Source organism: Hemicordylus capensis, chromosome 4 (assembly GCF_027244095.1).
Source record: "Hemicordylus capensis ecotype Gifberg chromosome 4, rHemCap1.1.pri, whole genome shotgun sequence".
NCBI lineage: Eukaryota > Metazoa > Chordata > Lepidosauria > Squamata > Cordylidae > Hemicordylus > Hemicordylus capensis.
The window spans coordinates 177,696,938-177,719,729 of NC_069660.1; the positions used below are offsets into that span (position 1 = coordinate 177,696,938).

A 22,792-nucleotide genomic window follows, 5' to 3' on the forward strand; every position below is an offset into this window, starting at 1 on the left:
GAGTAAACTTTTCAAGAGAGAGCAAAGCTAAGAATGAAAATATAAACTGTAGTCAGATTCTTAAAAGTTGTCCTGAAGGATTTGACAGGAGGTTTGGTTGGCATGCGTATTTATGGTATGAAAAAAGTAAAATACATAAAGATTTTTTGAACCATTATGTGAGAAGGAGTTTAATGAGGGTGTGGTTAAAATATAAAAATTGGTTTGAACCTAAAACTCCGTTATGGGTATCTCCGATTGAAGCTTTATCACGTAAAGAAGTAAATATGCAAACGGGTTGGGGTACCTATAGGGATTTGGTACATTTTCATGAAAAGGATTGTAAGTTAAAAAGTTTAATTGAAATACAAGATATAGTTAGAGATTGGTTTCAGTATCATCAGTTAAATGAGATGTATAAGAAGGACCTTAAAGTCAGATTTGAGGACCAGACTTCAAATTTTGAGAAGGAATTATGTCAAAATGATGAAAAATTAGTTTCTAAAATGTATAAACTGTTGCTTTTGGAGGAGACAAGAGAAGAAGTGGTTAAAACGACTATGATAAAATGGGCTCAAGATGCGGGGCGTAATATAGAAATGGCAGCCTGGGAAAAGTTATGGAAAAAGGATTTAAAATTTACTGCATGTTATGCTATCAAAGAAAACTATTATAAAATGATGTATAGATGGTATCTGACACCAAAAAGACAGGCTTTAATGTATAAAAATGTTTCAAACAAATGTTGGAAGTGTGGACATTCTGAAGGCACATTTTTTCACATGTGGTGGACCTGTGGGAAGGCTAAAGCCTATTGGGATATGATATATAATGAACTAAAGAAAATATTTAAAATGACATTTCCTAAGAAGCCAGAATCCTTCCTGCTGGGAATAACACAAGGAGCTATCTCTACAACCAATTTAACATTTTTTATGTATGCCTCTACAGCAGCTAGAATTATATATGCACAGAAATGGAAGTCTAGTGAACTGCCTTCCAAAGAAGACTGGCTGATAAAAATTTTGGAATATGTGGAGATGGCAAAACTTACAGCACTATTAAGAGATCAAAACTTGGAATGTTTTAAAGAAGATTGGAAACCATTTTTGTTGTATTTAAAAAATTACTTCCCTACTATGGACTTGACAGCAGGATTTGAAATTTAGTATAAATCGCAGGTTGGTTAGTTTAATTATGTTCATAAGGGCTTGAACTTATGTTTTGAATTATTATTATAGCAAGGGTAAATTTTATAGTTGATGATTCACGAAGAAATGTGAGCGGGAAGTCCATCTTTAATGTGTGTATTTGTAATGAATGACAATATTGCTATTGTTAAAATTAATAAAAAATGAATTTGGAAAAAAAAAGATTCTTAAAAGTTGTCCTAGCTTTTGTCTGCTTCATCCCTCATGTTTAAATGTATCTTTAAAAATATAACATCTGAATCTAAGGAATGCCTGTTTTGAGACATGTGTATCGCACCCTGTCAGATGATTGGGATTGGCTGTAAAGTGTACGCTCAGTGGCAAACCCAGGTTTGCTTCCACCACGTAATGTGTGGGATGGCCTTAAGCCTCTCTCTGCATCAAGAGGAATACCCAAGAGCCTGAACTCACCTGTGTGCTTCACATAACTGCTGCTGTTTACTCCTCTCTCTTTTTCCACTCTAGAAACTACCTCTTCAGGTTACGTCAGGAGGACCTTTCCCTAATCCAGGTAAGCAGTTCACCGTGTTGATTAAAACAAATGGGAATATAAAAGTGATTCAATGAAGAAAAGCCTCAGGATGCCAAGTGAAGTGTTTAATGCTTGCTGTGCACCAATTATTTCTGACTGCACTCTAATCTCAAATTAGTCTTTTGGCCCAAATTTTACAGTCTTATTAACAAGACTGCTAGCTAGCTGCTAGCAGTAGCAATTTAGGCATATCTTGCTGTTAGCCATAGCAATTTAGGGAAAATGCACATGAACTTCTGCCACTTGGAGGTGGATGTTAAATTCTTCCCTGTGGCAGCTGCTTTCACACAGTGAGCAGTTGGTCTGTAGTGACCTGCCACACAGAGAAGTCTCCTGTTTCCCCATCGCCTCAGAGAGTTAACAAAATGTGAGTTTTCTGTGATATGGAGACAGGAGGCTTCTCAGCATGCAAAAGTAATGAACACAAACAGCACACCACAGGAAGCAATTTAAAAGGGCCTCCAGGTAGCCCTGGTCTAAAAAAATTGTGGGAGCCACTAAGCCAAATGCAGCCCACCTGATGAGCTGGTAAGTCTTCTGTAATTGGGCCATAAGTAGTTAAATATTCAGAGGCTGGCCTTTTTAAATTTTATTTTATATTGGCTCATCTTTCATTTTCTATATTTCTTCTGCTAATTATCTGGTCCGGAAATACTTTTCTTAAGAAAACTGAATCAAAATATGACTTTCACTGAATTCATCTGAAGTAGAATTTGGAGGCAGGCTTGAGGTGTTCCTGATGCTTGGAGACTTATTCAGATGGAGGTCAGATGGATTCTGCTGGAATTTCCACAGAAAAAGTTTTCAGTGGGAGTTTTTCCTGTGGAATTCTGGAGCTGCTTTTGTCCATCTGCATAAATATGTGCATCGTACCCTAGAGATGTACATATCAGGCGGTATAGAAATATGACAAATAAATAAATAATAAATAAATAGTACTATATCGTTTGGATTTGCTTTTTGATTGTCAAGAGCTCTTCTACTGTTCCACCATGCAGTACATTCATTCATCATTCTGTTGCTTCTGAAGTACTCTTTAGAACATCACCCACTCCTGTTTTGAGTTATTCAATAGCTATATTCAGGAGTTCAATAACCGTGTATAGTGTACATGGTTACAATGCCAACTAAAAGTCCTGCCTCTTGCACCGATGCACACCATGTCCCCCCTCACGCACAGCTGGCCATAAGCACAGCATTTGTTTCTTCAGGCTAATGCTCTACTAGCCAGTGGATAGTGGGATGAGCCTTTCTATTGACAATGTGGTTACCAAATGCCTGAACAGGTCTATAGCAGAGGTGGGCAAACTGAGGCCTATGGGCTGGGTATGGCCTGCATGACCTATTATCCAGCCTGTGTTGCCTAGAGACCACCTGTCCCTGTCACCTGGTCACTGCCACCGCCTGCTCTTCTTTTGCCACCACCACCACCACCACCACCTTTTGCTTGCATGGCTGCTTCTGCTGCAGTCAGCTAGTCATCTGCCGTGGCATGTTGTAATGATGCCACCACGCAGAAGGCACATAATGCAATGTAGCAGTTAGACATCTAACTGTTGCATTGCATTATAATGATACCACGTGCATGGTGGCATCATTGCAACATACTGCAGCAGATGCTTTGTCAGCTACAGCAGAAGCAGGTAGGCATGTGCCCGAAACATTTCGGAGGCCATTATGAAAGCCTCCGAAACGTTTCGGCGCTGGGGGCAGTTTCGGCGTTTTGGCGCCAGCAGGGGTAGTGCTTTAAGGGCGGGGGAGGGTGTACTCGCCCCTCCTGCCGCATTTTCCCCGCCGGCGCGTTGTTGTTTTTTAAGCTCCTTGGGGCGGCAGCGTTCCTCCCTCCTGCCCCGTTTTCCCCGTCGGCCGGAAGTGGCCGGAAGTTGCGAGTGCGCGTGCGCCCGTCGTGCACACGTGCACACACAGCAGAAGGGCGCACGTGCACTCGCGACTTCCGGCCACTTCCAGCTGATGGGGAAAACGGGGCAGCAAGGAGGAACGCTGCCACCCCGAGGGGCTTAAAAAAAACACCGCACCGGCGGGGGAAATGCGGCGGGAGGGGTGAGTACACCCTCCCCCGCCCTTAAAGTGCTACCCCCGCTGGCGCCGAAGATTTCCGTGCACATCCCTAGAAGCAGGCACACATGCAGAAGGTAATGGTGGCAGAAGGGGAGAAGGAGGAGGTGGAGATGTGTTCAGTGGGCAGACAACATGGGCAAAATGAGCACAGCAAAAAAACATTCATGGCCTGCCATTCAGTTTTTTTAATGTGCCGTATGTGGTCCTCCAGCCCCAACGTTTGCTCACCCCTGCTCTACAGCATTTTTCTGATTTTGCTTGTCACCCTTCCAGGGCTCTCTTTTCCCTTCAGTTTTTGTATCTTTCAGACTTTTCTATATTGATACTTTTTGGAAAACAATAATGCTGGTGGTTGGAAAATGACAGCTGTGTCATGCTGGGATGTAATATAGGGGAACTATTCGTCATCAATAGTGTCTCAGTAGTTCAGCCTTGCAAATAAGTCCACTAAAGTTACAAGCCTTTTTGATCGACCAATTGACCATACCTATGGCATAGCCCAAGTCTATTCATAAAAGTAAGACTCACTATTTTTTAATGAGACTTCTTTGAATGGTCCTGACCCTTCTAGGCTGGTACCAGTTTCAACACAGAGAGACAAGATTTGAGGGACTAGAGGCAGAAGATAGCAGAAATAGGCTGGTGAGCCAGGTACAGGCTTTTATTTATTTTATTTAAACCCTGCTAACTTGGCAAAGAGGCACCTTCTGATGTTGTGATTCTCTTTATTTAGCAGGGGGAGAGTAACTATCCCTATCCACCTCTAGCACAGTACCTCTAGTGACTGTTGCTGGTGTCTATCTTATGTTTCTTTTAGACTGTGAGACCTTTGGGGACAGGGATCCATCTTATTTATTTATTATTTCTCTGTGTAAACTGCCCTGAGCCATTTTTGGAAGGGCGGTATAGAAATTGAATGAATGAATGAATAAGTTAAAACTCCAAAACCACGTTTACAACCTTAAAATCAGTTAAACAGTAAAAACCATAAAGCACCAAAAAACTATGATTAAAAAGACAAACAGAGGCAGGAAAGCTGAGAGACCCGGGGGTAAAAGTCTGAACACATAAAATGGTCTTTAGTAGGGATGTGCACGAACTGGTTTGGAGGCCCTTTTACGGGACTCCAAACCAAATTGAGTGTCTGGCAGTTCGGCCAGTTCGAAGGTGGTGGTGGGGATATTTCTAGGGGGGCAGAGGGTGTTCTTACCCCTTCTGCTGTGTTTCCCCCTCCAGTGATGTCTTTTAAAATGGTCTGGTGGGGCGGCAGAGTACCTCCTTGCTGTCCCAGTGTCTCCTCAGACTGGAAGTGGCCACCAGACCATTTTAAAAGACAGCGCCGGTTAGGGAAATGCAATGGGAGGGGTAAGAACACTCTCCCCATTCTTAAAATATATTCCCCCCCACACCTTCAAGCTGGCAGGCGCTGGTTCTGTGCACACCACTAGTCTTTAGTGGTGGTTGTTTTTAAAAAGCAGCCACAGATGTCAAAGGACATTCGCTGGGAGAGTATTCTAGAGTCTGGAGGCAACAACAGAGAAGGCCCTGTCCCCCATGCACAACAATTTAGCCTCTTTCAACACGGACACAAAGAGCAAAGGCCCCTCTGATTATCATTTTGGGTGGGCAGAAACCCTTGGGAGCAGACGTTCCTACAGGTGTCAAGGGCCCAAACTGTCAAGTGATTTGGCAGATGAGGATCAGAAGGCAAGAGGTATGGTTGGAGCAGACTGATGCTCAGGGGCTGGGCAAGGTTGTCCAGTCAGTTAAGTTGTGCAGATTGATGACTCAAGCCTGGAGTGACATAGAGCCAGCAGCTCATTATTAGTTTGAAGTCAGCTGGATTGAGGAGCCGCAGTACTGGCTCTGGCCATTATAAGGGTGGTGCTACCACACAGCCTCTATTCCCTTTGTTCTTGGTAGAGTAGGGTGTGAGTCCCCAGGGCTCAGCTGCCTCTGGTAACTCTCAGCTCTGTTAAGTGTGCATAAGACTGTAGCCTGAATCATTTGTTCAACCTCAAAAGGCGGGGGCAGAGGGAAGAACCAGCTCTTTTCTGATTTACAAAGTCTTCTCTCCCTTGTTGCTTGGAGAAAATTCACTCACTGCAGGTGGCCAGGCAAGTGGCCACTAATAAGCCTGCAGTAATGTCAAACGGCTTTCTGTTTTGTTTTTGTTGTTCATGGTAAACTCACTGAATGTGACTTTTCTTGGTGTGGATTTTTTTGTGGGGGGTGGCGGTCCTCTTGGATTAGACTTTGTTCATATATAACCCTAAAAAGAGGCAGCATATTGATGAAAATGCTTATTTTGAATATTTTTGGTTTAGTTTTCTGATGAAAGGATAGCAAAAAGCAATTTCAATGGTTGCCTAGCCCACTGACAAGCTGCCAAAAAACACAGAGAGAAAATGCTTCCAGTTTTTTGTGAATTGTTTTTTTAAAAGAAGAAGAAGCTGGTCCTACTACCAGCTTGCTTATAACTAGAAATGATTGGCATTTGGAGACTAGTCTCTGAAAAAGACCTTGACATATATCTAGTAATGATATACACATCCATTTTTATGAAGCTCAGTCATTTAAACACCTAGGAAGCAGTGCTGGGGAATGTTGAGTGCATTGCAAGAAATTAGGCATTGTGTGCAATCTGTTGGGAAGTTCTCCTATACAAGAAGACTTCAAGGCTCTTGTACAGTTTGTATTCATTTCTATGGGGCCTTGCACAGGAAAACTGGTGGACTCTCCTCGATTATTAGTGGCCCACTATTGGTACCTGAGATGCTCTGTAGTGCAGTGATGAAGTGACTCTCTCAGCCAAGAGAATCTAGTCTCCACCACTTCCTCCAGACCATCCTGCCTGCAGATGGGAGCTTGCTCACAAAGGCCCCTGTGGGAACAAGCTGCTCTTTGTGGGGGGACAGTTGAAAGGGAAGGAATTCGCAACATTGTCTCTTTCTCCTTTCTTGTCATCTGCAAATGGGAACCTCCCTCGCAGAGATTGCTGAGGTAAGCCCCACCGTGGTGGATCATGGGGGGTGGGGAAGAGTAGAGGGCCCATCAGCCATGTCAGAAAGAGCTCACAAGGACACTTTACCAAGGTCCCTCTCATATCTAGAACTGACCCTGAATGTTTGTTTACTGTTGTTTGTTGGCATTTTGTTGTTGCTGTGCAACAATTTTCTAATCCTGTTTGTAGAAAACAGGGAGCATGATCCTTTCCCACATAGATGCAGCACCTCTGCACAGAGAATCCAGTTGGATATAACCGGTGAATACAGTCTGTCCGTCTGTCTGTCTGTCTCTCATGCACACCCTGATGTGTGATCACTGTGCTAGGCTATTGCAGTGGTGGTTGGTCAGTAAGGGCAGGAGGGGCAGTGCCCCCTCAAACAAAAAACAAGCTTATAAAGAATCAGACTTAGTATCAGCCAGGGAAACCTTCAGAGCAGGACACATCTTCCATTCCTCCCTCCCCTGCCTGCAACTTCCTTTTTTTGTCTTACTGGCTGGAGCAGCTGCTACTCAAGCTGCTCCAGACAATCTGATTCCTAGGGAGCTCCTCCTGGCACTACCCTCAGGAAGAACTAAAATAATGGGTTAAAAATACACTTCCTGGTTGCTTCAGGGAGTATATTTTAAATAGATTTCCCCCTTCTTCCTGGGGGCAGTGCCAGGAGGAGACCCCTAGGAATCAGATTGGCTGGAGGAGCTTGAGTAGCAGCTGCTCCAGCCAGTAAGACAAAAAAAGGAAGTTGCAGGCAGGGGAGGAGGGGCTGGTGGAAGCTCCTTGATCTAGAGGATTCCCTGGTTGCTGGTATTGGTAAGTCTGATCTTTTACCAGCTTGTTTAGTGGGAGGGAGGGGAGATGCAATCCCTTCTGTCCCTCTTTCTGCCTTTACCCTCCCTTTCTGCTTTCTGTCTTTCTCCCTGTGTTTTGCCCTGACTTTTTTGCTTTCTGCCTTCTTCCCTCGACCACCCCACAGAATCGTTCTGTTTTCTACTTTTGCCCTTGCTTCCCCCCCCTCCCCTTTCTGTTTTCCTCAATGCTGGCAGCAAGCCTGCTGGCGTGGAGGAAAGGATGGGATAGGCTTCTGCCTCAGTGACCAGGTTCTCCTCTGACACTTGCCCCCTCCCCCACTGGCTCCAATGCCCACCAGCTGCTATTGGCTATGGGAGCCCTGTGCACACAGCCCATATTCCTTTCAGCCCACTTTCTCTATGTGGGAACAAACCTGGGCTGGTATCCCAGTATACATTTGACAGGTACTACAGCCAATCCCAGATCTCTGCTGCATGTAGCTGCAAGATACAAGATTGTTGTATTCATAAATTACATTTATAAGTGTATCCAGAAAAACATAATACCAGAGAACCTCAGTATTTGTGCTAGTTACGTTCTCTGCAATTACTACAGCTGTGAAGACTGCAAATATGGAGTCATTGAGGCAATGGGTTCGCATGGGTTGGGTTCCCGGAGGCCTGAAAATTGCAAAAAAGAAAAGAAAAATGAGGGGGCTATTTAAAAGGGCAAAATAAAGTGCCCTACTGTGCTCTTTGGGCCTCCAGAGACCCAAAAATGTCCCCTAGAAGTCAAAAATAGTCCTTTAAAAAGCATTTCCCCACTATTTTTCACGGGGTTTTTTCAAGTAAATGAGTCACAAAATGGCAGCCAGAATTGACCACCTCTAGTCATTTCCAGTTGCCTCTGACGTGCGCATATGCAGAATTAACCCCTTGCCAGCTGGTTTTTAAATATGTATGCCAAGGTCGCGTATCAATCACTCAACCACAGATAAGTGAAACTACAGATGGTAGATCTGCATATAGCAAGGTCCACCTGTATGTGAATTGGCCCTTAATTTTTGAAGCCATCATATGGATGGAAACGTCTTCTCACAGATGCATTCAGCAACCTTTCTGGTGACCAGGATTTTCCAGGGAGAGAGAAGCCAGTTAGATGTTAAAAGGGGAACGGTGCCTACCTGTTCAGTTCTGTTTTCACTGTGTAGGCAGGCAGTTGCTGTTATGGCACACACAATGTGTCCAAAGCAGCTGCCTACATTTTTTTTAAACCAACCTTTTGAAAAGGGGAAAAAACTACTTTTATGCACTACAATTGTGCAGGTATCTTGCTTCCTACATTAATGCAGTTAATGGCAAGTTATGTTAAAATGCCTGGCAATCTAGGTTATTTATTGAGGGCAGCTCTATACTTTACAAGGCAAACATTTTTGTTGTATGTACACCAGTTTGTTTTTTCATGTGATCAAAGAGTGGATGACATTTATGCATGTTTACATGTCCTTTTAAATACCTGTGTGCTTCTGAAGACCCTGGCTCAATCAGGATTCCTTTCTGCATGTATGAAAGGAGACCTTCCCACATGCAGACTTTAAATGCAGACTTTAAAGACTGAGCTCCAGTCAGTCTTGGAGGAAACTGATTATCTAGACCCATTTCAAACTGGTTCTTGGGCGGGCTATGGGGTGGAGACTGCCTTGGTCAGCCTGATGGATGATCTCCAATTGGGAATTGACACAGAGGAAGGGTGATTCTGTTGGTCCTTTTGGATCTCAATACTATCGACTATAGTTTCCTTCTGGAACGTCTGAGGGTGTGGTGTGTGTGTGGGGGGCGCGCACTCTTTTACAGTGGTTCCGCTCCTACCTCTCAGATAGATTCCAGATGGTATCAATTGGAAATTGTTGCTCTTCGAAATCTGAGCTTAAGTATGGTGTCCTTCAAGGCTCTGTACTTTCTCCAACGCTTTTTAACATCTACATGAAACCTCTGGGAGAGATCATCAGGGGATTTGGAGCTGGGTGTTACCAGTACTCTGATGACAGCCAGATCTACATCTCCATGTCAACTTATCCAGGAGCTGGCATATCCTCCCTAAATGCCTGCCTGGAAGCAGTAATGGGCTGGATGAGGGAGAATAAACTGAAACTGAATCCAGATAAGATGGAGGTACTTATTGTGCGGGGTCAGAACACTAGAGACGATTTTGATCTGCCTGTTCTAGATGGGGTCACACTTCCCCCAAAGGAACAGGTTCGCAGTCTGGGAGTACTTCTGGATTCACACTTCTCCCTGGTTTCTCAGGTTGAGGCGGTGGCCAGGGGTGCTTTCTATCAGCTCCAGCTGATATGCCAGTTGTTCCTATTTCTGGAGATCAGTGACCTCAAAACTGTGGTACATCTGTTGGTAACCTCCAGACTTGACTTCTGTAATGCACTCTACGTGGGGTTGCCTTTGTACGTAGTTCGGAAACTTCAGTTGGTTCAGAATGCGGCAGCCAGGTTGGTCTCTGGGTCATCTTGGAGAGACCACGTTAGTGCTTTACTGATGGAGCTACACTGGCTGCCGATAGGTTTCCAGACAAAATACAAAGTGCTAGTTATAACTTATAAAGCCCTAAATGGCTTAGGCCCTGGGTGTCTAAGAGAGCATCTTCTTCATTATGAGCCCCACCCCCGTAGAGGTCATCTGAGGTGGTCCGTCTCCAGTTACCGCCAACTCGTTTGGTGGCTACACAGAAATGGGCCTTCTTGGTCTCTGCCCCGAGATTGTGGAATGTGCTTCCTGCTGAGATACGATCCTCCCCATCTCTGGCAATTTTCAAAAAACACCTGAAAATCCATCTTTTTGCCCATGTTTTCTCAGCTTCCTAATTGTTTTAGGTTTTAATCTCTGATTTATTTTTAAATTGTTAAATTGTTTTAAGTTTTTTGTATATGTTTTTAACTTGTTTTATGCTATTGTTAACGTCCCAGAGACAAAAGTTTGGGGTGGTGTACAAATTAGATAGCTAGCTAGATAGCTAGATAGCTAGATAGGTATATTTGGCCAAGCTGTGTATGTTTGTGTGTGTAACATCCCAGTGTACACCCAGCAAATACATTAGCCATAGAAAATGTAGAGCTGCCCTGATGCAGTAAGAGGTAGGGAGGTGTCTCTGTGTGTGTGTGTGTGTGTGTGTGTGTGTGTGTGTGTGTGTGTCTTAAAAGGATTGGGTCATCCCACAGTTCTCTGTTGCAAATGCACTTTTTGTGAAGGTTTAGATCTAGAATTTTTAAATTTAAAATCAGATTTTAAAAAATCAGACATATTAAGTGTTCTTTAAAAAGTAATGTGTTTAACTAAGTTATGTTAACATGTTAAACTCTACATTCCTCTCTTTAAAATTTTATAATTTTATTACCTATCAAATACATTGTTAAATTTTCCTTTGCTATGTAAGAATGAACCAGAGACAAAAATAAGAGACTTTTAAAGTCAAACATAGATGAATTGTATTTATTATTATATTATTATAAAAAATATTATTATTTAGATGTGGACAGCCAAGCAGCATAGACACTGACTTTCTATGGCATGTAGAAATACTGCTCAGACCAGTAACTACCAATCCATGCTCCTGGAAAGCTCTGGACACAAACACTGTGATTCTAAATGTGTTTTCACAGAAGTAAACCCAATTGAGCTCAATGGGGCTTACTCACTAGTAAGTCTGTAGCTTTAGTCTTCAAGTAATTGATCTTGCTTAGTGTCTCCACATGTGTATAGATGGTGGTTTGGATTTTCTTATCGTTCGCCACCTTGTACACTTATAAAAAGTTGAAAGGTGGGGTATAACTTTTAAAAATATATAAAATAAATCTAGAGGCCAACATACAGACTAATGAACCCTATGTTTATTGAATGCACAGCACATGTTTTGAGAGAAGGGCATTTCATTCCTATTTCTCTTTCCCTCTGTAGGCCACTGATCCCTGGAAATATGTCCCTGAGGGCTGCACAACTCTCAGGGACATATTTTAGGGAGGCACAAAAATTCCCTTTCGAAGGGGGGGGGGAATCCCATTCAGAGGGAAGGGGAGAATATTAAAAAATATTCCTCCCTTCCCCAGAGCCCATGCTGTGCATTCAGTGCATATGTGCTTCATTAGTCTGGATGTCAGTAAGTGAGACCAAGCAGAAACAGAATGGCATTTTCATGATTTTGGTTTGACCAACGTGAACAAACAATAAAAACAAAGAAGTTTGATGAATCTTGACCCATAGAACTAATGAACGAACTAATTAACATTTAGATGGCACAAACCTTGGGAGAGTTCCTTTTTTAAAGTCTTGATCTCCTTATTGGCATTTTGTTTCAAATATGACGATTAATAAGGTGACATTTATTTGTACTGTGCCATTAGTGTACATAACTTTTCACACACAAAAACCAGGTCCCTGCTCCAAGGGACTAACTTTTAAAATGTTGATTAGTGGAAAGTCAGCAGAGATGAGAGAGGTACGTGAGTAAGAATGGGTGTGATTACATGTTGTTTAGATTTTGTTATGCTTGGAGAAGAGGACAAAGAAATTGCTGAAAAAGATTCCCAGAAGGGTGGTATATTAATTGCATACCTCGTAATTAATTTAAACATTTATATTATGTTTCTTATGGCCTTTGCTCTGTTGCAACTTCTGCTCTGGAATGCCAACATTTAACTCTCCTGGTAGGGTTCCTGCAGAGTACCTGTGTAATAAAGTAAAGTGTGTCGTCGAGTCAGTGTCAACTCCTGGCGACCACAGAGCCCTGTGGTTGTCTTTGGTAGAACACAGGAGGGGTTTACCATTGCCTCCTCCCACGCAGTATGAGATGATGCCTTTCAGCATCTTCCTATATTGCTGCTGCCTGATATAAACATACCAGCAGGGATTCTAACTGGCAACCTCTGGCTTGCTAGTCAAGTCATTTTCTGCTGCGCCATTAGGTGGCTATTACCTGCATAATACCACAACCTATATATTTTGCTAGGCTTATTCTACAGTTGTTCTTGTCTATCCTTCAGCTACAATGCCATGGTATAAAGAATAAATCAGATGCGGTAACTGACTTCTAACATTTCGTTTTAAAGTGTGTACTGATAGCTATGCAGTCATGCCTCATTTTGATTATGGAATTTGCTTAACAGAAGATCACATCATGTGCCACCAGTTCAACAGCACTATTCCAGAATCCTGCCAAGCGTTGCTAAAGGGTATGGCTGGAAGGAAATGCCAAATTTGCTCAAGCACATTTTGACATAGCTTGAAGTGTTTTGTCATAGCTGCTTCACAATAGTTGCTGAAGTGTTTTAACATAGCTGCTTCACAATTTTGAATAATGCTCATCGCCTTTCTGAGATGCCTGTAACTGTATTATGTTGGTACCATAAATTAAACAAACACACAAAATATGTAGGCTGCTCGTAGGAATTAGAATGATTGCTGTGGTCAGTGTGATCAGTGAACACATCGCTGAGCACATTGAGATGTGCTCAATGAACACATCAGTTTAGTGTGTGATGGTGACTGAAAAAAGCAAATCCCATGCTATGGATTATTAGGAAAGGGACTGAAGTGGCTAAAATCCCTCTTATGTAAACCTGTTCTGCAAAGTCATTTTGAATATTGTATACACTTCTGATTGTCCCGTTTCAAGAAGGATATACTAAAGGTTTGGAAAAGAACCACCAAATGATTTATGAGATATAGAGCATCTTCCCTATGAGGAAAGGCTACAGCATTTGTGGCTTTTATTTTAGAGAAAAGAACTAAGGAAGACTATGCTCACACAATGCAGAAGGTATGAAATCCACTGTCGCAAGATGTCATGATAGCCTTTGACTCAGAAGTCTTTAAAGGGGGATCAGACTATTTTATATTATTTATCAATCATATTTCTATACTGCCTGGCATGCGCACCCCTAGGCGGTGTACTTAAGTTAAAAAAACCAACAAATATAAAAACAGAATAAAATGATTAAAACACTTATAATATAAAACCAACTAAAATTAATTAAAAGCCTGAGAAAACAGATGCGTCTTACGGGTCTTTTTAAAAACAGCCAGAGTTAGAGAAACACTGATTTTAACAATTCATGGAGGATTTTGTTTGTTTGTTGTTCAATTTCTATACCACCTTTCATAAAACTCATTCCAAGGTGGTTTACAAAAGTTAAAATACAATTAAATTCCATAAGAATCACCTTAAAATATTTAAATCAGTTTTAAACCATAAAATAAAACAATAGGTCTATCCACAGCTGTAAAGCATGATAAATAGAAGTGACATCTTCAGAGGCAGGATGCTGCTAAATACCATGTGCTGGGGGCAGCAGTGCAGGGGGGCCTTCATGGCTTCCTGGAAGTATCTGGTTGGCCACTGTGTGAAATAGGATGCTGAACTAAATGAACCTTTGGTCTGATCCATCAGGGCTGTTCTTGCAATCAGTCAATGTTGCAGGCAGCACTCCACAAATGTGGCCTCTAGGCTAGTCAAATCTCCTCCTGTCCAGTCCTAACACGATGCATGATGTTCCTCTTATCCACCCCCCCCCACCCCAGGTTCTTCATGAATCGGATAAAATGGGAAGAGAGATCTCACCATGCCCAGACGAAGAGACTAGCTCTGCTACTCCCCTCCATGCCCCTCAAAAGTTGGGCATGTGCAGAGGTCCCTGGGAATGGGAGGGGCCAGGCTTTGCTGACTGGAGCAGCAGCAAGAACAAAGTGAGAGAGTAACTGTGTGCTACTGCTCCCCTGAGCCTTTGGGAGCTCAACAAAGGGGCCAGGTTGTTCACTCCCATTGCACTGTGCTTTGAGGACATTCAGAAACTGTGAGAGAGATTCTTGCTGCTTCCAAGTGTCTGGAAAGCCCAGCACAAAATGAGAGTCTGAACCAATCCCTTTTCTGCATGTTGACACTGGACCACCCAGGATCAAGAGTGGTGGATGGGTTTCACCTCCTCCGGCCAAGAGAGCGGCACTTCTGAACTGGCAAAGAACATGAAACCCTACTCAGTGTCTTATGCTTTGACCATATCTGTGCTACAGACTTTTAAAAGGGCCCAGACATGCCAGAGGGGGAAAGGAGCACTTTACCTTGACCTGGAGGTCCAGAGCCCCCTGGACTGGGATACACACCCATAACTATGAGAAAAACTGAAGGCTAGTTTATAGATCATGCATGAGGATTTTTAGATAAACCTAATTCCCTGTATCTGTATGGAGCATTCCAATCTTGTAAGCATTGTTGGAAGCAGTGTAAGAGGAGAACAGGAAAAGTTGTGAGATATCAGTTGCCAATGTTTCAGAGCACAGTGTTTGCCTCTGCAGAGAAACACTGTACTTAGGGGAGAGCCAGGGAGCATGGCGATGGAGCATATTGGCGTGGGGATGGAGCTAGCTAGTATGCCTGGATTACCCTTCTACCCTGGTAAAATAACTAGGGCTAGAGTGACTTCCCTTACCCAGCCAATGAGCTTCATGGCTGGGTGAGGAATGTGACCCTGGACCTCCCTGGTCCAAGTCCAACACTTAATGGCTTGTTCTCCAGCAGGTTTGACATGACACAAGCTATAACTATGTTCTATATGCATTCTTTCGTGGAAGCATTTTAGTGCTTGCCAGGACTGTTCAGGTTGACATGAGCGTTCCTGACAAATGTTCTTTCTCTTCAGCAAGAGAAATGGGGCTATTATCTACAAGAGATGGGAGGGAAGGAAGGATGGGCTGCAAGCTGGAGTTCTTGTATTGCAATAAGGCTCCGAGGGGAACAGTAGCAGATCTATGCATACTTTCCTGTATTTCTTCATTTTTCTTAAAAGTTTACTTTGAATTTGTGGTGCTGGAATAGTTGGGTGAACTTCCCTGCATGCTGGGCTGGCTGAAGCTTGTCCGTATTAAACCTGACTCTCTGGATGTTGGTCTTGTCTCCTTTCCCTTTAAAAATGAATTTTTCCAACTTTGAATTGGTACAGCATCACAGTATTGGGTTGAGGTGGTAAAGCATTTGAATCATTAAATAAACTAGCTCATCACCATGTTTTATAGGACCTCATGCCAAGTGCACAATTAACTTTCAGAGTGCACTTATTGCAAGATGTGATGATGACCTCTTGCTTAATGGCTGTAAATAGTATGAGTCTATTGACCGGAATTAACTCTGGTATTTAAAGAGAGCCTTCATATTAAGGGACAATACCTTTTGAAAATCAGGTGAAAAGTCAGCATCCTCATGCCCTCCTTGTGAGCTTGTGGCAGAGATATCTGACTTGCTATTGTTGGGGACAGGACTGAATAGATCTTACTCTGATTTAGAAGATTGATTGATTAAGTGCCGTCAAGTCAGTGTCAACTCTTAGCGACCACATAGATAGACTCTCTCCAGGAAGATCTGTCTTCAACACGGCCTTTAAGGTAGGGCTGTGCACGAACCAGTCCAGAGGCCATGTAAGAGGCCTCCGGACCGGTCCGGAGCCGGACCGGTCCAGCAGTCCAGCACCAAGGGGGGGTGTCTCCCTTTAAGGGCAGGGGGGTAGAACTTACCCCTCCCGCCGCTCTTCCCCCTCCGGCGCTGTAGCGTTCTGTCAAGTTTTGGGGGTGGCAGCGTTCCTCGCTGCAGCCCCTGCCCCCGTCATTGTTAGTAAAGCCGTCCGAAGAGCACTCTTAGAGCAGCACGCATGCGTGTGCGGCGGCGCACGCGCCTGTGACGTAGGTGGCGCGTGCACACACGGCGGTGACAGGCGCGTGCCGCCGCACGTGCATGCGTGCTGCTCTAAGAGTGCTCTTCGGACGGCTTTACTAACAATGACGGGGGCAGGGGCTGCAGCGAGGAACGCTGCCGCCCCCAAAACTTGGCAGAACGCTACAGCGCCGGAGGGGGAAGAGCGGCGGGAGGGGTAAGTTCTATCCCCCTGCCCTTAAAGGGAGATCCCCCTCGGTGCCGGTCCGGACCATGCACATCACTACTTTAAGGTCTCTCAGTGTTGCATTTATTGCTGTCGTAATCAAGTCCATCCACCTGGTGGCTGGTCATCCTCTTCTTCTCTTTCCATCAACTTCCCCCAGCATTATGGACTTCTCAAGGGAGCTGGGTTTTCTCATAATGTGTCCGAAGTATGATAGTTTGAGCCTGGTCATTTGTGCTTCAAGTGAAAATTCTGGATTGATTTGTTCTATGATCCATTTGTTTGTTTTGTTGCCTGTCCATAGTATCCTCAAAAGTCTTCTCCAGCACCAAAATTCAAAAGCGTCAGTACTTTTTCTATCTTGCTGAACGATTCTAATCTTTGTAGGTATAGAAACATCACAGCATCTAAATATCCCTTCAAAGGCCTTCATTGCAACCCTACCAAGTGCTAGTTTGCGGCGTATTTCTTGACTACTGGCTCCTTTACTGTTGATAGTTGATCCTGAAAAGCAAAAGTTATCCACTACGTCAGTGTCTTCATTATCACTTCTGAGGCTGGTTGCTGTACCCATTGTCATTAGTGTAACCTTCGTTACATTTAGTTGTAGTCCCATTTTTTTCACTGTGTTGCTTGACTTTCATTACTAGAGCTTGCAGATCTTCCACATTCTCAGCTATCAGAGTGGTGTCATCAGCATAGCACAGGTTACTGATGTTTGTTCTTCCAACTTTAAAACCACGCTCATCTTCTTCCAATCCAGCTTCTCTCAGTATATGTTTAGCATATAAATTGAATAAATAAGGAGAAAGTAGACGGCCTTGTCTTACTCCTTTGCCGATCTGGAACCAGTCTGTTTCACCATGTTCCATCACCAGTAATGTAATCAATTTGATTTCTGTGTCCATGGTGATGTCCATGTGTTATAGGCACCACTTTGGTTGTTTGAAGAATGTGTTAGCAATGAAGAGATCATTGGCTTGGCAGAAACTAATACATCATTCTCTTGCTTCATTTCTGTTTCCTTGGCCATACAGTCCGACTGTGTTTTCCTCCTTACCATTTCCAACTTTGACATTCCAGTCTCCAACCATCACCAGCACATCTTGCTTGCATGTTCTGTCAGTTTCAGACTGAACTTGAGCATAAAACTCATCAACTTCTGCTTCTTCTACATCAGTCATTGGGGCATAGACTTGAAGAGCTGTCATGTTAAAGGGTTGTCCATGAAATCTAATTGATATTGAGTCGGTCACTGACCATATTGTACCCAAGCACTGTCATTGCTATATCCTTCCTGACTATATCCTTCCTGCTATATCCTTCCTGAACAGCAACACCGTTCCTTCTTTGTTTCTCGTGTCCTGAGTAGTAAATGGTATGATTTGACTGAAAGTGTCCTATTCCAGTCCATTTTAATTCACTGATGCCCAAGATGTCAATCTGTTCATTTCATGATTCATTTCATCTTTCACTGTGTTGAGCTTTCCCATATTCATGCTCTTACGTTCCACATTCCCATTGTAATTCTTTCTTTGCAGCTTCAGATTTTCTTTTTCCACATTGCAACGTCAGCCGCTAGACATCCAAAAGGCTTTAATCTAACTGCGTCATAAACACCATCGGTACTCTGAGAGGTCCTCAGCTTTTCCTCAGTAGCATGTCGAGTACCATCCCAACTGAGAGGCCCATCATCCGGCACTACATCGACAAGCATTCTATTTTGTCTATCCATGTGATTTTCTTGGTAAAATACAGGAGTGGTCTACATTGCCTTCTCCCATGCAGAATGAAATGATGCCTTTGTTGTTGTCACTCAAGTGATTGTCCACCTCTAGCACCTTCCTATATCACTGATGCCCAATATAGGTGCCTGCTTGCTTTAGCTGGGCAGTTGAAATGACGCTTGCACCTTAGGTGACCCTACTGGGATTATACCTCTCGGCATACTTCGCTCATCCCTCCCAGGAACAATCACCACCACCACCGCAATGAGGCGGCATAGCAGGACTTGGGGAGAAGAGCAGTTCCTGTATTCAGATGCATTCTGTAGTGAATTATATGTACTGGCTGTGATTCTTAATAGCTACACCGATTATTGTAGCTGTGGAAGTTTCACTCTAATTGTATTCCACTGTCATCTGGGTATGATCAATACGTTTTATTCTTACTATCAGTGTTGGTTTTGTACCATTAAATTACATTGCTTGGTTGCATTATACCTTTTAAAAACCATGTTTGAATACATAACATAAGATGTGAAGGCAAACAGATAACAATAGTAAAACGGCAACTAAATGAAATTATAAAATTCTGTAGCTAGTTTTCTGGCACCATGTAATTAAACCACCTTTGGAAATATTATGTTTTGCCAGTATCTAATTACCAGAGCCATCTGCCTAAGGCGTGCTCTGCCATCTGTCTGGAATTTTTGCTCTGTTCATCTGTTTGTTTTTCTGTTTTTAGTTTATAGAAGTTGATCAGCACTTCTGTTTGTATGAAGGTGGATGTTGCTGCTGTATCTGTCTAGTGTGTGGCATTATAGGTATCACAATTCAGTACTTCATCCCACACAAACTCAGAAGACCTACAGGGTGCACTTTATCCAACCCCCAAACCTACCCCTTCTGTGAAGCCTTTGGCTCAACTCTAAGGCCTAACTCAGATTTTAACTTTTTCTTGTCTTTTCCCAAATGTAGCCTTGGGAAGAATAACCCTTTGTTCACATGCCATAGCCCTGATCCAAATCACTTCCCTTACCCCTCAAACCTGCTGTTAGTCATAGAGGGGAACATTTATGGGCACAAACAAATGTCTTCAGAGCAATTTCACTCCAAAGTTCAGGGGACTCTCAGGCAGACAAGCTCAGCAATTAGCCCATAGCTGGCCCATGCAGAGGACTCTTTGCATAGGCCAGCTATGGCCCATGCAAGAGCTTGCCCAGCTCTTTGCATGGGCAAGCTAGTCCAAGGCAGTCCAGGATAGGCCTCCCCAAGCAAGAAATCCTCTCAAGGATACTGATGTAGCTGATTTGTTCTGGACCCTGCAGTCCAGTGTTCCAGCTCATGGACTCAGAAGTCTAGTGATTCAGCTTAGGGAAAGGTTTGAGCACATAGGTAGGTGCTTAGCTAGGCAGACTTCTGGACAAGAGAAGGCAATATGTGCTACCAAGCTCCCACAATAAAGACTTCAGCACAGATGGATCAATGAAGCCTCACAGAAACCAACATTTTGGGACTTGACTTGATTGCCCAGGGGTAGTTTTTGCTATGTCAGGAACTCTGGCATCATTAAGGAAGTATGAAATTCAAGAAGGATGCCTAGTCCAATCTTACCTTTATAGGAAGCCAGAGTTTCAAGGGCTGGGGAGGGAGGGGAGGTTGTCTGACAGTACGCAGCTTGGGGCTACTACTGGACCCAGCTCTGCTTTTGGAAGCTCAGGTGGAGGCAGTGGCCAGGGGTGCCTTTGCACAGCTTCGGGAGCACATCACCCCCATTCTGAAAGAGTTGCACTGGCTGCCGGTTCGTTTCCGGGTCCAATTCAAGGTGCTGGTTTTGACCTTTAAAGCCGTAAACGGTTTGGGCCCAGGGTATTTGAGGGACCGCCTGCTCCCAAGGGTTGTCGCCCACTTGACGAGGACATCTGAGGGGGCCCTGCTCCGGGTGCTGACAATGAGAGAGGCCCGGCTGTCGTGCACTCTGGACAGGGCCTTCTCTGTTGCTGCCCCCAGACTTTGGAATGCTCTCCCAGTGGCCATTCGCTCCTCGGACTCCATCATGGCTTTTAGAAAGCTTGTTAAAACTTGGCTTTTTATCCAGGCTTTTACATAATCGTTTTTACTGCTGCTTCTGTGTGTTTTTACTTGTTATATTGTTTTTATGCTTGTATTTTATAGATTTTAAATTTGGTTTGTTTTTATATTTTTTAGCTTAATATTTTTATTGTCTTTTTATTGTATGTTTTAACTTTTGTAAACCGCCTTGGGGTTGTCTTTTAACGAAAGGCGGTATATAAATGCAACAATAAATAAATGAATAAAAATAGCAAATTTGTTAACTGACTCCACGGAAAAGCATTGTGTTTTAAGATGATGCAAAAGTTTTATCTGGTATGTCAGGTTGACATATGGTGCTGCACTAATTAGATGTAAACAGTTTTAAAATAGCATTAAGGCTATCATCTTGTGCACCGTTTTACATGAGTAAGCTCCATTGAACTCACTGGGACTTATTTTTTTATTCCTAAGATTAGGCTGTATATAGGCTGTATATATTATCACCATTGTTAATAATAGTTATAATATATACATTATATATACATTATTATTAAATTGAATTAATAATTTGAATTAATAAATTGAATTAATAATTCAATTTAATATATATCAGTTTTAACATATACATTATTATTAAATTGAATTAATAATAATAATAATAAGAAGAAGAAGAAGAAGAAGAAGAAAAGTCAACAACAAACAGCAAGTGCCGCCTTTGTAAAGAAGCAGATGAAACAGTGGACCACCTAATCAGCTGTTGTAAGAAGATCGCACAGACTGACTACAAACAAAGGCATGACAAGGTAGCAGGGATGATACACTGGAACATCTGCAAAAATACAAGCTACCTGTAGCCAAACATTGGTGGGACCATAAAATTGAAAAAGTGGTAGTAAATGAAGATGCAAAAATATTATGGGACTTCCGACTACAAACAGACAAACATCTGCCACACAACACACCAGATATAACTGTAGTTGAGAAGAAAGAAAAACACGTCAAAATAATCGACATAGCAATACCAGGGGATAGCAGAATAGAAGAGAAAGAAATAGAAACAATCACCAAATACAAAGATCTATAAATTGAAATTGAAAGGCTGTGGCAGAAAAAGACCAAAATAATCCCAGTAGTAATTGGCGCCCTGGGTGCAGTTCCAAAAGACCTTGAAGAGCACCTCAACACCATAGGGGCCACAGAAATCACCATCAGCCAATTACAAAAAGCAGCTTTACTGGGAACAGCCTATATTCTGCGACGATATCTATAACAACCGACAATAAAATTCAGCCATCCCAGGTCCTTGGGAAGGACTCGATGTCTGGATAAAGCAAACCAGTCAATAACACCTGTCTGACTGTGTAAAGAAGAAATAATAATTGCAGTACAGTGCACTACAAATATAACTTTTTTTAAAAGCATCAGTTCAGTTCTCTAAATATTTACAACCTGTGGTCAATATGATACTGCAAGTTGGTGATGGAACGCAATCCTGTAATGATGCTTCTCGCCGTTCTTAGGGCCAGGCGATTGCCCAGAGCCCTACACTGGCATAAGTCCCGATCTGGGCACACTGCAGCCTGCCCTGCTCCCTGTCCCATTCCCAGTCCGGTCCCAGCTGAGAGCTGTCCTAGTGCAGGCCTGCTTGGGAGTGAAAGGGTCCCTCCAGGCAAGCTGCTCCAGCTCCTTCAACTTCCGCCTCTCAGCTGTTTGGCGATTGGGTGGGGCTTCCAGAGAGGTCTCCATGCAGGCCTCAGTGAAGCCTAAAGCGCCGCAGGCAGCATGAAAGGAAGAAGGAAGGAAGGAGGCAAATTGGCCAGCACTGGCTGCCCTTGCCCACCACAGCTCCCCACAGACCCTCTGCCCAGCCCAGCCCAGGCTCTGCCTGCTTAGTAATTTATTTATTTTTTATTTTATTTATTAAAACATTTTTATACCGCCCAAAACTTATGTCTCTGGGCAGTTTACAACAAAATAAAAACAAAATAAAACATTTGTTAAGACAAAAATGGGGGGGGGGGACACACACATTACAACAGTTTAAAAATTTTAAAATAATATTTTAAAACAGCATTAAAACCAATTAAAACAACATTAATTAAAAGCCTGGGTGAAGAGATGTGTTTTTAAAGACTTATAAAAAGCTGTCAGAGTTGGGGAGGCTCTTATTTCATCTCCAGTAATGGAGGTAGAATGTGATTTCCTTTTTGTGGTTATCCCCCACCCGCAAGATATTTAGGGATTGGCTTTCCATAGGGCTTTGATATAGGGTGGTGGTGTAGGGCAGATAGAGAAGACTGTGAATATTTAATTTGAAACAGATTCGGGAATTTGCTCTGTGTGTGTGTGTGTGTGTGTGTGTGTGTATATATATATATATATATATATATATATATATATATATATATATATGAGAAAAAACTATCAAAAAAGTTCTATAAGTGGTTTGTTTCATGGCAGAACATTAAAAAAAGTCTGAAAATGAAGCCC

General features: G+C 42.9%; 1 protein-coding gene across 4 annotated transcripts in view; it reads left to right on the top strand.

Annotated features, from left to right (window-relative positions):
- Window positions 1-22,792, top strand: part of SEMA5A (semaphorin 5A) — a 249,848-nt gene that overhangs the window by 132,707 nt on the left and 94,349 nt on the right. For 3 of the 4 annotated variants that reach the window (XM_053247465.1, XM_053247467.1, XM_053247466.1), the window contains exon 4: window positions 1,656-1,701. In XM_053247465.1, coding sequence (XP_053103440.1) covers window positions 1,656-1,701 — 46 coding nt within the window. Of the gene's footprint in view, window positions 1-1,655; window positions 1,702-7,556; window positions 7,619-22,792 lie in introns of those variants that run through there. The other variant, XM_053247468.1, reaches the window with a different exon arrangement.